The 14,632-nt window shown below is 34.0% G+C and overlaps 1 protein-coding gene across 1 annotated transcript in view; it reads left to right on the top strand.

The window, feature by feature from the left end:
* LOC133329268 (uncharacterized protein DDB_G0271670-like) overlaps positions 1–6,825 on the top strand; it is a 107,337-nt gene extending 100,512 nt beyond the window's left edge. The window contains exon 4 of the mRNA XM_061537758.1: positions 6,696–6,825. Coding sequence (XP_061393742.1) covers positions 6,696–6,825 — 130 coding nt within the window. The remainder of the gene's footprint in view (positions 1–6,695) is intronic.
* Positions 6,826–14,632: the final 7,807 nt, after the last annotated feature.

Here is a 14,632-nt window from a genome sequence, read left to right as displayed (position 1 = left end):
GTGGAATGGTTTTATGTTTTGGGATATTGAAGTTCAACGATAGTCATGATGTTGTCGTGGTTGTTGGGGTCAACATCAATTACTGGTTCTTTTTTTGGCAATGTCCCTGTGTGTGTTCTTGTTTTGTTCTATTCGGACAAGGTAAAAGTCTCGCCAAAAAGGGCTGTTCAGCAAACATTTAACATGTGTTTTTGTTGTATTAGAACATTTAGTGTTTGTGTAGTTGGAACTGTAGAAATAACAACAACGCCAACAAACACACATATTGTCATAAAAAGACAATGGCCAAACCTCGAACCCTAAACCAAAAAAATGTTCAGATGAAAACGTGGTTTATTGATTGAATTTTGCGGTCATCTGTGAGTTTTAAAACAACATTACGCTCCAATGAAATTGTCTTTGTTACATTTGTCGACCATGAAAGGAAATAAAACCAAAACAAAAAATGATGATGAAAAAGAAAACACATAACCCCAAAATTATCAGTGGTCGATGTAGAAGCAAAGAAAAATCTATTTTCGACCTCCTGCATAGTGGCAAAATATAATTTTTTAGGGAAGGGGTTCCCGTTTATTTAAAAGTTCCATGTTGTGCAAATATCTACCACCAACCGGGCAGCAGACGTTAATTACAAAAACTTGAAAGACAAGACAGAAGATCAACAGTCGAGATAAGCATCGTTTATAATTCCAATATAATAAAACAAATATTTTTCAAGTGAACAAGTGAATATTGGGAATTATGTTTTCAATTGAATTCCGGCGTCATAAAAATAACTTCTGAATCCGAGGTCGAAAGTGCAACTTAATTGAATGTATAATCAAAATATTTAGAGTTGTGGTGATTTTAAAAATAATATTTTCCTATGAAAAATTTTGAAATTGTTGTCAGAAAGAAATTTGCTTAATAATGCTTAAAGGATAATTGCTTTTCAGGAAGGTTTATTATTTTATGAGAACCCATGATATGAAATCACAGCCCCACGATAAAAAAAAAGTTTTACGAGTTAAGTATGTTCGATATTGAAGTTTTTCTTTTATGTTGATAAATATTTGTGGATTGACAGTTTGTGTTTGATAGATTATAAGGTTAGTCGTGTTTTGAATTGCATTTCGATTTTTATTTATATTTTAAATTTTGAGTAATTTAAATTTAACATCGTCAAGGACGATCCAGGTTGCCTCCGGAAATTTGAGTTTATGGCTATGACATTGAAAACAAAGCCTCATCATCCCATCTGTAACGCATAGAAAAACCACTACCGAAAAAAGCTGGACAAGTTCGGTCCAATTCACTATAGGTCGAACAGGCAATTTAAATGACCGAAGTTTTGCACAGTTAATTCTAGGATGTTTGGTATTGAAAATGGTTCCCCCCAATATTTGGTATTTTCGGGATGTTGGTCACGGTTTCTCAATAGAATATAACACCATCTCCAAATTTCAGCATTTTCCGCAAAATCAAGTTTCTAGTCTTAAATTTAAATGTTCACCTTTTGGTGGTGGGTATATAAAGTTATTGTTTACACAGCAGTATCTGGATCTAATACGTCCTGATTTTTACTCGAAAAAAGTTGCAAATTGTCATAAAGTCTTTTCTCCGCTTTGTATCTGTATGTGTTGAAGATTTTCAATTTTCACAAGTAATATATTCATACACATCATCTAGTTTTTGTCTTTAAAGCTTTACTTAACCCGACAACATCAATTAAATGTACATTACGGAAAATGAAAATTAAAAATGAAAATCACTAAAACTGTTTGAATCCAAATGTATGACGGGAAGAGCTTTCAACATTCCCAGATTCATTAAAATAAGCAAACCCTCTTCTTAGTACGGAATTCTCTGTTTAGATGATGCCGTGGATTACTGATCCCTCCTATATTCCATGAAAAGGTTTGTAGAGTATATCTTATGTAAAAAAACGAATGGAACGGTTATATATAAATGCAAATAAAACCTGATTAATGACACCTGAAAGTGCCTTGAAAAGTGTTTTTCGTTTTAGTCAATTCCTCCCTGATTTGAATTGAATTCCTCAAAATATATTTTGATTATATCGGTCAGCACATTATCAACGTTTTATGCTGTATATTTGCCAGTACTTTTAATCGTTTCCAGCATAACGATAGCCTTATCTCGGAATTTACACGTTGAATTAACTTTACTCAAGTCAAGAAATTATACATACATAGAAATACATAGAAATACATACAAATCCATTTAGAGAAAAAAGGTAGAAACCGGAGTTCAATAATGATATTTGTTCTCAAAATAGAACAACAGAAAGTTTAAAATTAAATCACCAGAAAATATAATATTTTTTTTTACACATTATTTACCCAAATGACACCATATCCACAGTCCCAAATTCTACCAAAATTTATAGACAATCTGGTCATATTCATTACATAATGCCTTCATTTCCTGGTGTAGTTACCAAATAAACATGATTAATTAATTGATTACGATGACAATATTACATGACACACATATATGGCGATTTGAATAATGTCTACAGAGTATCGTATTACTCAAAATTCCGCGCAGCACACACTCTCACACATGATGGCGCTTGTTGATAAGGGTCCGATGGCGTTATAACCAAAATACTACGTTAATCATGTAAATTAGTGGATTATTTTTTGATGTCATTCACATTGTCATCTATTTCGTGTATGTATTTACATTGTAACATTATACGTATCTACAAAGTATAGATTGCCATTGGTGCTGTATTCCATTTGCCATACGTGGTAGCGTCAAGTTGACGCTAGAAATTTACTTGGCATTCGTAAATATTTCAAGTGACAACAGCAGTACAAAATAAAGTGACAAACGTGACAAATGCAAATAAAAATCGTCAACAGGCGACGAGGAGAACGGACGCGGTATGAGTTCCAGCCAATATGACATATGAGTAGTTTAAGACCATGTTCTGGCATCTATGACAGCCTAACGGACTGACTAACTTACTACTACTGCTCTCTTGGCGTACATGTCAAAAATAAAAGAAATAGAAAAATGAATAACACAAAAATCAAAAGTCAGTTAGTCAAAATAGAGCCTCCATGTTTTAGATTATGATCCGACAACTGGTTTATTTTGTTTTCCTACACCCATTACCACCCAGTCCCAAAGTCCAGCTACAGACAGACAGACCGTCCGACCGAGACATAAAGTGTGACGTATTGGGTTCTTCAGTGAAAATGAAATATACCCAATTTGTGTGAAAGAGAAAAAATTGCGTGACATTAATAAATGGCGGCGCCGCATATTGTACTGTCATCATTGTGTACATATTTACAAAAAAAATTTGAAAAGCCTTTCACCATCATTATCAACACCATTTTACAAACAGACAACCAAACACGCGCACACATACACATACTTTTGATGAAATAACCATTTCTCAGTTACAAGATGCAAATATGTTGATGTTTCGTTACACCATTTCTAATAATGAAAATTCGGGACTGGTTTTCATTAATTTCGAAAGGGAAATGTGTCATGTTGTGTAGTAACTGCGATTGTTGTTGATTTCAAAAAAAATCCATGGAAAGATGAACGGAAGGTAAATAAGCCTGTTTAGAAATCAATATACACACACAAGCGAATATTTTGTGTGATTATTTTTCTAAATATTCTATACTGTCATCACTTAATTTCTTTTAGCTGCGAATGAAATAAAAGCTATGCATCAAAACTTGAGAAACGGGTACCTTACAACAGGCAAATTTGCCCAAAATTTTTCTTAAAATTCCATAACGTTTTCTTTAATTTAAGTTCAAAATAAAATAAAAATGTACACCTGGAAATCCAAACACCAAACCGGGGGAAGCGAATGTCTTAAAACAATAGTCAAAAAAAAAATGTTATGAAAATATTACGTATTTAAACGTTATTTATGTGGGCAATTTCGACTTATAATACAATAGTGATTATTATTCCATATACAACTTTTCGGAACTATTGAACTGTAAGAATATAATTATTTCACAGTTAGTTTTCCCTTGGAAACGGTGTAAACAAACCGCCACGAACGAAACTACATTAATATTTTCAACTCCAACCCGAATACTGATAAAGGTCGTTGTCATAAAAATGTTGTAAGAACCTGTTGTTGAGAGGGTTAAAAAGGGTTTACTCCTCAGCTTCTGTTCGTTAGTTCTTAGGCGGGGGATTGTTAACAAATGCCGAAATATTCTTTGGGTGTCTACAGCAAATCTAAATGGATTACCTCCTTACTTAGGGTCTGACGATTTTTTACAGTGGATCATTTCCTAAATTAGTTAAACTCATGTTACTTTCCGTCCCATCAAACTCCCCACAATGTTTTGGACAAAAGGTCGTGGTGTTTGGCATTATCCTAGCTATCTTAGCTAGGATATTACCTTTTATTACCAACACTTACATTAGTATTATTATATTTTTGCCTTTCCATGTAACATTTTTTGTTTATTTGTTTGTATGTATAAATGTGTGCGTAGCATGTCTAGCTAAAGTTGTAATACTATCTTCACACACAATGTGTAGTCGTGTACGTGTTTGTGTAAATATATATGTTGTCAAGGATTAATTAGGATCTCTTCTACAGGTGTTGTTTGTATTGTGGTTATGGTCGTTACATCTTTATTGTATTCTGTAATTTTCAACAGCTTTCCTTGTCTTACCCACCCCAACCCTCTTTGATGCTCTTCATTATTATCATTCATTGATGTCATAAAAATTAGTTTAAACAAATCCACCTAATTAATTAATTTCGGTAGAATATAAATATGTTTGTATCATTTCATTTACTCGACATAATGAAAAAGTGTTTGAAGTGTCAAGATGAACTTTAATTTTAAAATATTTACAGAAATTAAAGATTATACAATTGCAGGGAGTGTAATATGACGAATACATACGTAAAAATTAAATTATGCCTGTCTCTCGTATGAACTACATTTATAGACTTCGCTCAAACTGTGGGGTTTGGAAGATTTCGGTAAGCTCAAGGGTGTAGCCCAATTTTCCAACCTGAAAGTATGTAGTTTAATATTTCGTTTTTCATTCGGGATGTCATTGCATTTCTTTTTTTTCCTAATAGCCAAGCTCAATGCCAGTTATTAATAAAATAGTAAACAATGTTTATTAGTGGAAAAGTACGAAATTCTACACCAAGGTGTGAAGAAAAACCACCAATTAGTCGTGAGTGGTCTGAAACACCGTTTTTTGGAGTTATTTGAGGAGCCTCAAATTGGCATGAGATATGATAATTCATATTTAATAGTTCTAAGAAAATATATTTTTCTATTAGCCCCAACGAAGGACCCAAAGTTTCCTCTATGGATAACTTTAAAAATAATAAAACAATTTAGTAAGAATTGATATAATATTTTCAATATACCTGATATCGGTCGGTATTATATAAGCTATATCGATAAGCCTATTCACAAGAAAAAGTTAGTTTAACAGATATGAATCATCGTATCTTCCCAACATAGTTTGTATTGTCCAAGAGTTTGTAGTACCGCGAAATATTGGTCACAAGACCATATTCCAACTCTATTGGTTCACCCACAATTTAAGTTGTACCAAATTTAGTACGCAGTAATTCGAATTTTAAAAACTTACTACTTAAGCCAAACCTACACCCCGACAATGCTCCTAAATCTCAGTTTCAGGATTCCAACTCTATTGGTTCACCTACAATTCAAATTGTACCAAATTTAGTACACAGTAGTACCAATATCCAAAACATCCTACATATCCCAATCCTACACCTCCACAGTGATCCTAACTCCAAGTTTCATGATTTCAACTCTATAGCTTCACACACAATTCAAATTGTAACTAATTTAGTACACATTAGTACATATTTCTAAAACTTCCTACATATTTCAATCTTTCACCTCAACAGTGATCCTGACTCCGAATTTCATGATTCTAGCTCTATTGGTTCACCTAAAATTCAAATTGTACCAAATTTAGTACCATTTAGTACCCATTATTAATTCTTTAAACTGAATCCTGGCCCTAATCCTACACCCCAACAATAATCCTAACTCCAAATTTCATTGTTCCCGCTCTATGGGTTCACTCACATCCAAATTGTACCTATTATAGTACGATTTAGTACTTTTCCTACACATAAGTAAACATTTTCCAAAACTCTTTCCATCCACATGCTACGAAATTGTACCACTTTAGTACTTTTCGGATACTTATAGTTCGAATCACCAAAAAAATTCTTTGCTACATCTATTTTACACTCCATTAGAGACCCTCATTTCAAATTTATGATACAAATATGACCCAATTTTCAAAATTTTTGTGACCTATGTTTAACCAATAAAAATCAAAAAATACAATTTGCCATAAAATTGTAATTTCTCATTGATATCTGAACCTAATGACCCAAAAACCCCTATTGAACCATTAGTCGACAAGGAAAAATAACTCAAATTAAGTTTCATATGGCCCCAATAATATTACCTTTGCAGTCATAAAGAAAAAGTAGTCAAAAGTTGTGGTTACCATATTTCAAAATGCATTTGCATGTTTTTGTTTCAAGCCAAATTTGAGATTGTTGTTTTCAAACTGCAAAAACAACAACAACACAAATAAAACGACAAAATTCAGCAATCTCTCACAGCAGTGCACATTACACAGGTATATTACCTATCAAATTTCTTGTGAACCAAATGTAGGAAATCTGTGATACCCCGATTGCCTGTGCCTGTGACACACTTGGTGGAGTTCAATTTTAAATATAATTCCGACTGTGGCTATTGCTACAGAGCAATAGCAGCCAGCGACAGGAATACAGCCAAGTGTTAATAAATCGCTTTTAATTGATTGATAAAAATCGAAAGAAAACACTTTAATCTGACCAAATGAGGAGGGGAGATCTAAAAAACGGAGTGAACCAACCACCCATTGCTCGCTGGGTGCCGTTTGTTGGCTATTGCTTACATTGATACTCTTGGCAATCAGACACAAGCAGACAAATGTACAACAGTTGAGCTTTGTAAATGGCTGCGCATGTGCACACCTCACTCGCGTTTTCGATTGCTGTTCCCAGGAATTGCCACAGAGTCCAGGCAGGGAGCGACTTAAATGTTATCTGTCTGGCTGTGTGTCCGTCTGTTTGCTGTCTGCTGGTTGTTTGCCTATCCGTCTGTCACACAAACTAAGATAGATGGCGTACTTGTAGTGGCAAACATATAATTTTTCACTTAATATAATTACATGGTGGCACGGTAAAATCCACTAAATGGACCGCATAACAAATTCAAATCCCATGGATTTCAATAAATTTCACAGTTTGTGTCCATAACGTCTACTGTCTACTGGATTTACCGCTTCCAAATGAGTGGGCTGGGAGTGAGTGTGTCGAACATAATGTGATGATGATATGATTCTTAATTATGGCCAGTCACAATGAAACGATGCCATGGATCAAAAAGCCCATGCTGTGGTAGCCGGTGTGCCACACAAAAACGGATGCATTTCCAGGTTTGCCATTTTACAGCGTAAAGTAATGCAAAAAATGTCATATTAAATATTATCTAGTTTGAAATTAACCGGAAATCCTTTGAAATTGATACAAATGTTAAATGTATGTTTGTGTTCATGGCTCCATTCGGAGCGTAACATTATTTACTTTTCCAACTAACTAAATGCATATATGGAGTGCTTATATTTGCATTTATTTAATGTACATAGGAGTGTGAGATGTATGTAGCTATGAGTGTTTGTGGGTTTACAAATGAGACATTGCATTTAAATTTGACTAGACATGAAATCATTTGTGTTTTGCATATAATTTGCTCTAAATTGTCTAGCATATGCCTGCTACTTCGTTAGAGAAAATGAGAATTATTTAAACATGTCTAAATATATAATTTTTTTACAGAGAACTGCATATATCAGAAGTGCTATTCAACATATTCACTAATATTGACCATAATTAAAATTTTACTATCATTTAGTTCCTTAGATCTCTTATAGTATGTATCTCCAAAACTACGTCCGTATCTCAACACTACACAGAAATTCCGACCGCAACACAAATCTAGCTCTATACTGCAAAATAATTCCAAACTTCATGATTCGAGCTCTATACGTCAACCCAAATCTTCATTTTGCCAAATTTAGTACCATTAAGTACACATTTATATAAATCTAACAGAAATCATATTTTCCAATTTCAGGATTCCAACCCAATCGCTTCGCCCAAATATAATTCTACCAAATTTAGAACCAATTTGTTGTAACATTACCATGAATTTCCAAAACTTCATACACTATCCTACAACCCAACAACAAATTTCAAGATTCAATTTCTATCGGTTCATTAGTACCCATAAGTATGAATTTCCAAAACTACATCCATACCCTAAGTCTACACTCCAAAAGTAACCTTATTTGCAAATGTCAGTGTTCTAGTTCTAACGATTCACCTAAATTCACATTTGGTACCATCTACATATCCTAACCATGCACCCCAACAGTGACCATAACACTAAATTTCTGGATTCCAGCTCTATCGGTTCACCCAAAATTTTTATTGTACCAAATTTAGTACACATTAGTATGAATTTCCCAAACTTCCCACATTCTTCAATGCAGTATAAATCATATTTCCAAATTTTATTGTTCCACCTCTATCGTTTCACCAAAATCCAAATTGTACCAAATATAGTACCTCTCTGCACATAGGTAAAAATTTCCAAAACTACCTACATATCTGTAAAATTCAAACATAATATCCCATATAATGGGATATTAGGAGCGAAATATACCTTACCCATGTGCACATATCCAACTTATATTCATAATGCTTATATTGTGCTAAAGTCCGGTTAGATTTGCCTCAACATTGGGTTTACCGTTTGCTTGCATTTGACTTATTTTGCCATTTCAATGAATTGACTGGTGAGCTGTTTTCCAATTGGCGTCAAGTAATTGATACTTTGGCCCAATAATATAGGAGGGAATGCAGCACACACAAACATATACATATCAAATTGGATTTCCATGTAATCATTGGTATTTGTACGATTCATATACTCACCAATACATACAACTACACGTGGCTCATATAGTTGTATTGCACACATACATAATGACAGACTTGCATCGGAATATCGATATCTGCACATGTCATAAAATTGGGTCACAAATATTGTTAAACATCGTCGTTATTAATTGTCAGTTTTGTCGTTATTGGTGTTTTTTTCTTCAATATGTCCAATGTGTTCGTTCGGCAGGCATGGTGGAATTCTGGATAATTTCTGTTGTTTACAATTTAAATTGGCCAAATAAATGGGTCAATAAAAATGTTATTAATTTGATATTCAATATTTTGAAATGTATGTGGCATGGCATTGTTGTAAATATGATATCAATTAAATGTGAATGGATATTGCAAATTTTTTTTCTTAAATTGAAACTTTTTGTAACTATATTGATGAAATATATGGAATGTAGTGTATGGTTTGTTTATCAAATCCATTTGCAGGGCCGTATATTATCTAATATAACCATCATCGACTGAGAACTTGACTCTGATTTGTTATGTGATCGAATGGCCAGTAAGTTCAATCCTCTGAGACTTTATAAAAATCTACCAGTAACCTGGGAAAAGGTGGGTCATGTATACACCATCATCGTTATCTTGGTGCAAATCCATTATTGATCGTCCCACCATTGCAGTCGAACTAAACAGTGAGCAAAACTTTCACACAGACACTCCCTTAAGAGGTTATTATTAGAGACGTTGTTTTTGATCGACATTTAAAAATTTAAGTAAAAGATAGAAGAGCACACCAATACACAACTAACATTTTTATCCGTAAGAAACCTGGCAATTCAAAATGGCAGATATTATCAAAATATATGTACACATAACGACGTTCGAACATACGAAACTCAGGAAACGCTGACCACGATCAGACCGCGTATGTAGAAGAAGAAATGTAGCAATATATTGATGATCCAGAGATTTGTTGAAAAATGTTGTACATATTGTTAGGATAAGATATTAAAATTAATAAATTTTGTTCACTGAACATATTTTCAGTTAATTTTTATACTCTACACAACTATGTTGTCAGGGTATTATAGATTTGTGAAGCCCCAAAAGTCTGTAACACCGCGAAATATTGGTCCTAGACCCACCTTTAAGTATACCGATCATCATATCTCGACTAGCTGAGTCGATCTAGACATGTGTGTCCGTCCGTCCGTCTATCCATTATAATTTGTAAACTCGATACAGGCCACAGCTATGGACCAATCTTCACGAAATTTTGCATGTAGGAAAAGATCGATTAATATTTAGGGGATGAAATGGCCCAAAAACTTTATTCTTGTCGGTTTTTCTGGTCGCTCCAAAGGCCGCAATTATGGCCCAAACACCGAGAATTTTTGCATGGAGAAGGGGATCGGGCCATGCCTGTTTTGATAAAGATCGGATCAAATGGATCCTGACTTTTGTGTGAAAAATTACAAAATCTGTATTCTATAGCGAATATATTTACTCCAGAAGGACATAGAGCCGAGAATTTATAGTATATACAAGATGAGTGGTTGGCCTTTAAATTTATACCATTTATATTGTCGTATGTACTCGGATGCGGGAGGACGGAAATATAGCGCTGATCGCTTTGAAATGTTTTATGAGGTTCCAGTTATGGTCAAGGACAACGCCTAAAATGTTAGGTGATGATCAGATAATAACTTTTCAGATAAAGTGGACCGAAAACTTAATTATTTGTACTTTTCGAGTCGAAAGCCGAACATCACAACACAACCCACGGTGAAGGAAACTGGACACGTAATTAGAGGGGCTGTACTGATTATTAGTAACATTTGCTGACCTCTAGCCAGTCAAAAGTGTGCAAATATCGCGAAATATTGCCCAAACTCAGAATATAGAACCACAGAAAGTTAGATTTTCATGGAAGTTGTGTAGGGTATCGTATGGTCGGCCCCGTCCGACTATACTGCTCCGCTCACTGGTTATACTTTTATTTGAAATCGAAATAAACTAAGCTTTACCGATAAGGAACCAAAAAATAACTTACTCAGATTAATTAAATTAGTTCACACTCTATCTTATGGCGGAGCATATAAAACAAGAACAAATATCTGAGTGTAATTCTTTGTAAAGATCGCATTCACGAATCGGAAAATAATAATAACACTACACACAGGATATACTAATTCGAGCATATTAATTAATTGTAAAATATATCCTTATAATAAAAATTCCCCCTTTGTGCCACAAATATATTTTCACTTTGAAACTTGTTTATTTAGTTTTGACCATGTTACATTTACATACATTGTCGATGTAAGCCTCTTAACCTCCATACAATACAATGCAGTCATAAGAGGAATTATCTAAATACGAATAATTGCAACATTACGACATTTGACTTCTGACAATGTTACTGTCTCAGACGACAACAAAAATAGCAACTGCCACCAAATAGCTGTGACAATGGTAACAACGGCAACAGCAACAGCAACAACTGCAAACAATTGTAGTGATCGTATTACTCAACCAATATTCTTGCAATGTATTGCAACAAAGCAAGGCAGGCAAACTAACTGCAACAGCAGCAGAAGCAACAATGACAACTGAAAGCGAAACATTAAAAAAGCTGCAACACAAAGTGTTTGACTTGTTGCACATGCGCAAACAAATATGACAAATGTTTCGCTTCGTTTTGGTAGTCTGTTTGTTTTTTTGTTGTTGTTGTGTGCTTCTCTTCTGAAGGCTCTTGTTTGGCTGGCTGGCTGGTTGGTTGGTTCCATGTTTGCCACGTCTCCCATAATGGCCAGACGGTACCAAAAAGGTCTATGTGCCACAGTTGCATGTCGATCCACCACTGCTAAACATTTACTATTATTTTACTATTCACTCTTTTGGCCAAGTTTAGAGTGCCAATAAATATCCACAACGACTGGCTTCCTATGAAAGTGTTTTGTACTTATTTTCAAGTTGTTGTTGTTATTGTTGCTCTTGCATTTGGGTTTCGTTCGCTATGGACCCCTTGTAAGTAGTTTTATTTGCAAACAGCAAAATTTGCTTATTTGTGTCACCAGCAACTGTCAATTAGTGTCAAACTACCAATTTTATTGTCATTTGTATGTTGACAAGTGCAATAATACTCGACTGTACTAATAACAATAATAACTATATAGACGATTAACGAGGGTGTGCTTGGAAATGAAGGGTGGTTAGACCGTTTGGGTTGAATGGAAAATATGGTTAATGGTTATGGTTAAAATATATTAATTCTTTATGGGAGAACTATTACAAGGAGTGGGTCTATATATCCTATTTTTAGATTCAAAGAATGTTTTACAAAGATATTACGATGTGCAGAGTTATTACCAACTCGGATAGTCCGTTCGCATATAGTTATAATAATAATATTAGGTTATGCAAAGTTTAGTTCAAAAGGGATAATCCTGTCTCAGGATATTCTAAATGTATTTTTCAGCAAATTTTTGACCATTATTAGGGGAGGAACTAGAAGGAGTGGTCTGATATTCTCCATCTTCGAACATGATTTAGGTTTGGGTGAAATATAAAAATTGAGTTTATATGTAAAAACGTTTTCAATGAGTTTTCTGATAATGAATATTTTATTTAAATTGAAAAGTTTTCTTCTCAAAAAATCTTAAATTTTCTGGTATGTGTCTAATTGGCTCACTTTCGCAAAAGTGGGTATATACCCAACATCTGTCAATATCCTCCATATAAGGATTCCGTCAAATTTTACGTATTTTGGACCACTATCCAAACGAGGTAATTGTAACTTTGCATTCCTATTTTCAGAAAGGTGAACATTTTTTGCAAAATGTTCTTGTTGTTTTTTGAAGCTTACGACACATTTAAGGTATTTTGAAGGTCCTAGCCAAATTTCACAAACTGAGTTTCTATAATTTTGTATTTCTTTGACTCATAGAAAATAAAACATACTAGAATACCATAACGTAACTTCCATAATTTTGGTATTTAAGATGGCAACCTCATCGTCGGAGGGTACACATTTGTACAACTGTACATATATTGAATTCTTCATAAGATTCACTATTTTCCTAAATTTCCATACCAATTTTCCAAATTTGTTCAATCCACCTCTTCGAAATAAATCGATGCTGTTTAAAACCACTTAATAAGTGAGTGGTAAAATATTTGTAGTTTTTCCAAAATAAATTCCATTTTTACAAGAGTGGAAGTGCTGTCTGACTGCTTGCCTGCCAGCCCGCCAGAAATGTTGGCCCACAGATATAATGATTGGTGGTGCTGGGTCAGATATTTGTTAGCGGTTTGTTTAACACCTTTGAACCAACTACTGCTGCTGCGGCTAACGTTGTTGTTGCTGTTATTTTGGCTGCCAATTGTATGGCCATTGCATTGCGTGAATTTATGTTACGCGCTCTTTGTGAATAATAAACAAAAATTGCTGATAAATTATTTCCGATTTATTATAAATTAAACAGGTTTTATTGTGCTACTGTTGTTGTTATTGTTTTTGTTGCTATATAGATGACTGACGACTGACTGAATGCACATTTTTAATTAAAATTTCAATTTAATTTATGACAGTTTAAACAATACGCCAGTCGCATTCGTACGTACATAGCAACTAATTGGCAAATTTTGATGTCGATCTACTTGGCTTCGCATCAAACAGAGAGTTCTTTGACCCGCCTCTCTCCGAATCGGAATATGTATTGCTTACAATTATTGTAGATATTTGTTGAAATTATTAAAAAAATGCGTTGGTATAACTCACTGTGTGCAGCAGCATTGTAAATCTGAGGTCGATTGAGCAATTGTTGTACGTACGTACATTGACAGCAGTGCATATGGGGGCATCCATATGATTATAAAGATTATAAAAAATATAACAGACAATAATTGTTATGAATTGATGTTTATTATAAAAGGATATAATATTCCTTAAATTGTTGTCACTTTTTGCTGAAATTAATATGTGCAATCCACCATATGGGCATTTCCTGGTAAAAGTGTATCAAAGTCGCAATTGTACTTAGATAGGTGACATTATGGCAAAAAGTACCAAGAAAGACAACATTTGTAATTGGTTCTTCATGTTCTTAGCATAAATGATTACAAATGTAGATACTGCATAGGTCAGTTAAGTCATCCGAGTGACCCAGAAAAAGTCAAAGTTAAAAAATTGAAAGTGCGATAATTATGCTTGATATTTCACACAATTTAGAGAGTTTTCCCATTAAGACGCGTGAGTGACCGCTATTTTGTGAAATTTATCTAAAAAAAGTATTAAGAGCGAATTTTAAAAATGTAATTGTTTTTGGTTTATTTATCATATTTTATTTTGCCTCTGAAAGTCGTGTAAGTGACCGCGGAAATCCCCATATGCTGAATGTTTTTTTTCAACTTTTATTTTTATTACTAATTCAATTGGTTTATTGTAGTGCTGTTTACCCTCGTGTGTTTTGTACAAATAAATGAATAAATTCAAAACAGCCTACTTGCAACGTTTTGTGGCATCCAAGACAATTTATTTGATCACTGTAAAGTTCAATACATGGAGGTGTTACAAATGTGTGTGTGTGTCTGTGACGTTTCTAA

Source organism: Musca vetustissima, unplaced genomic scaffold (assembly GCF_032173495.1).
Source record: "Musca vetustissima isolate MV318-11 ecotype Yass unplaced genomic scaffold, APGP_CSIRO_Mvet_v1 utg44898, whole genome shotgun sequence".
Taxonomy (NCBI): domain Eukaryota; kingdom Metazoa; phylum Arthropoda; class Insecta; order Diptera; family Muscidae; genus Musca; species Musca vetustissima.
The sequence above is the reverse complement of the archived record's forward strand: the minus strand, read 5'-3'. Positions and strand labels throughout refer to the sequence as shown.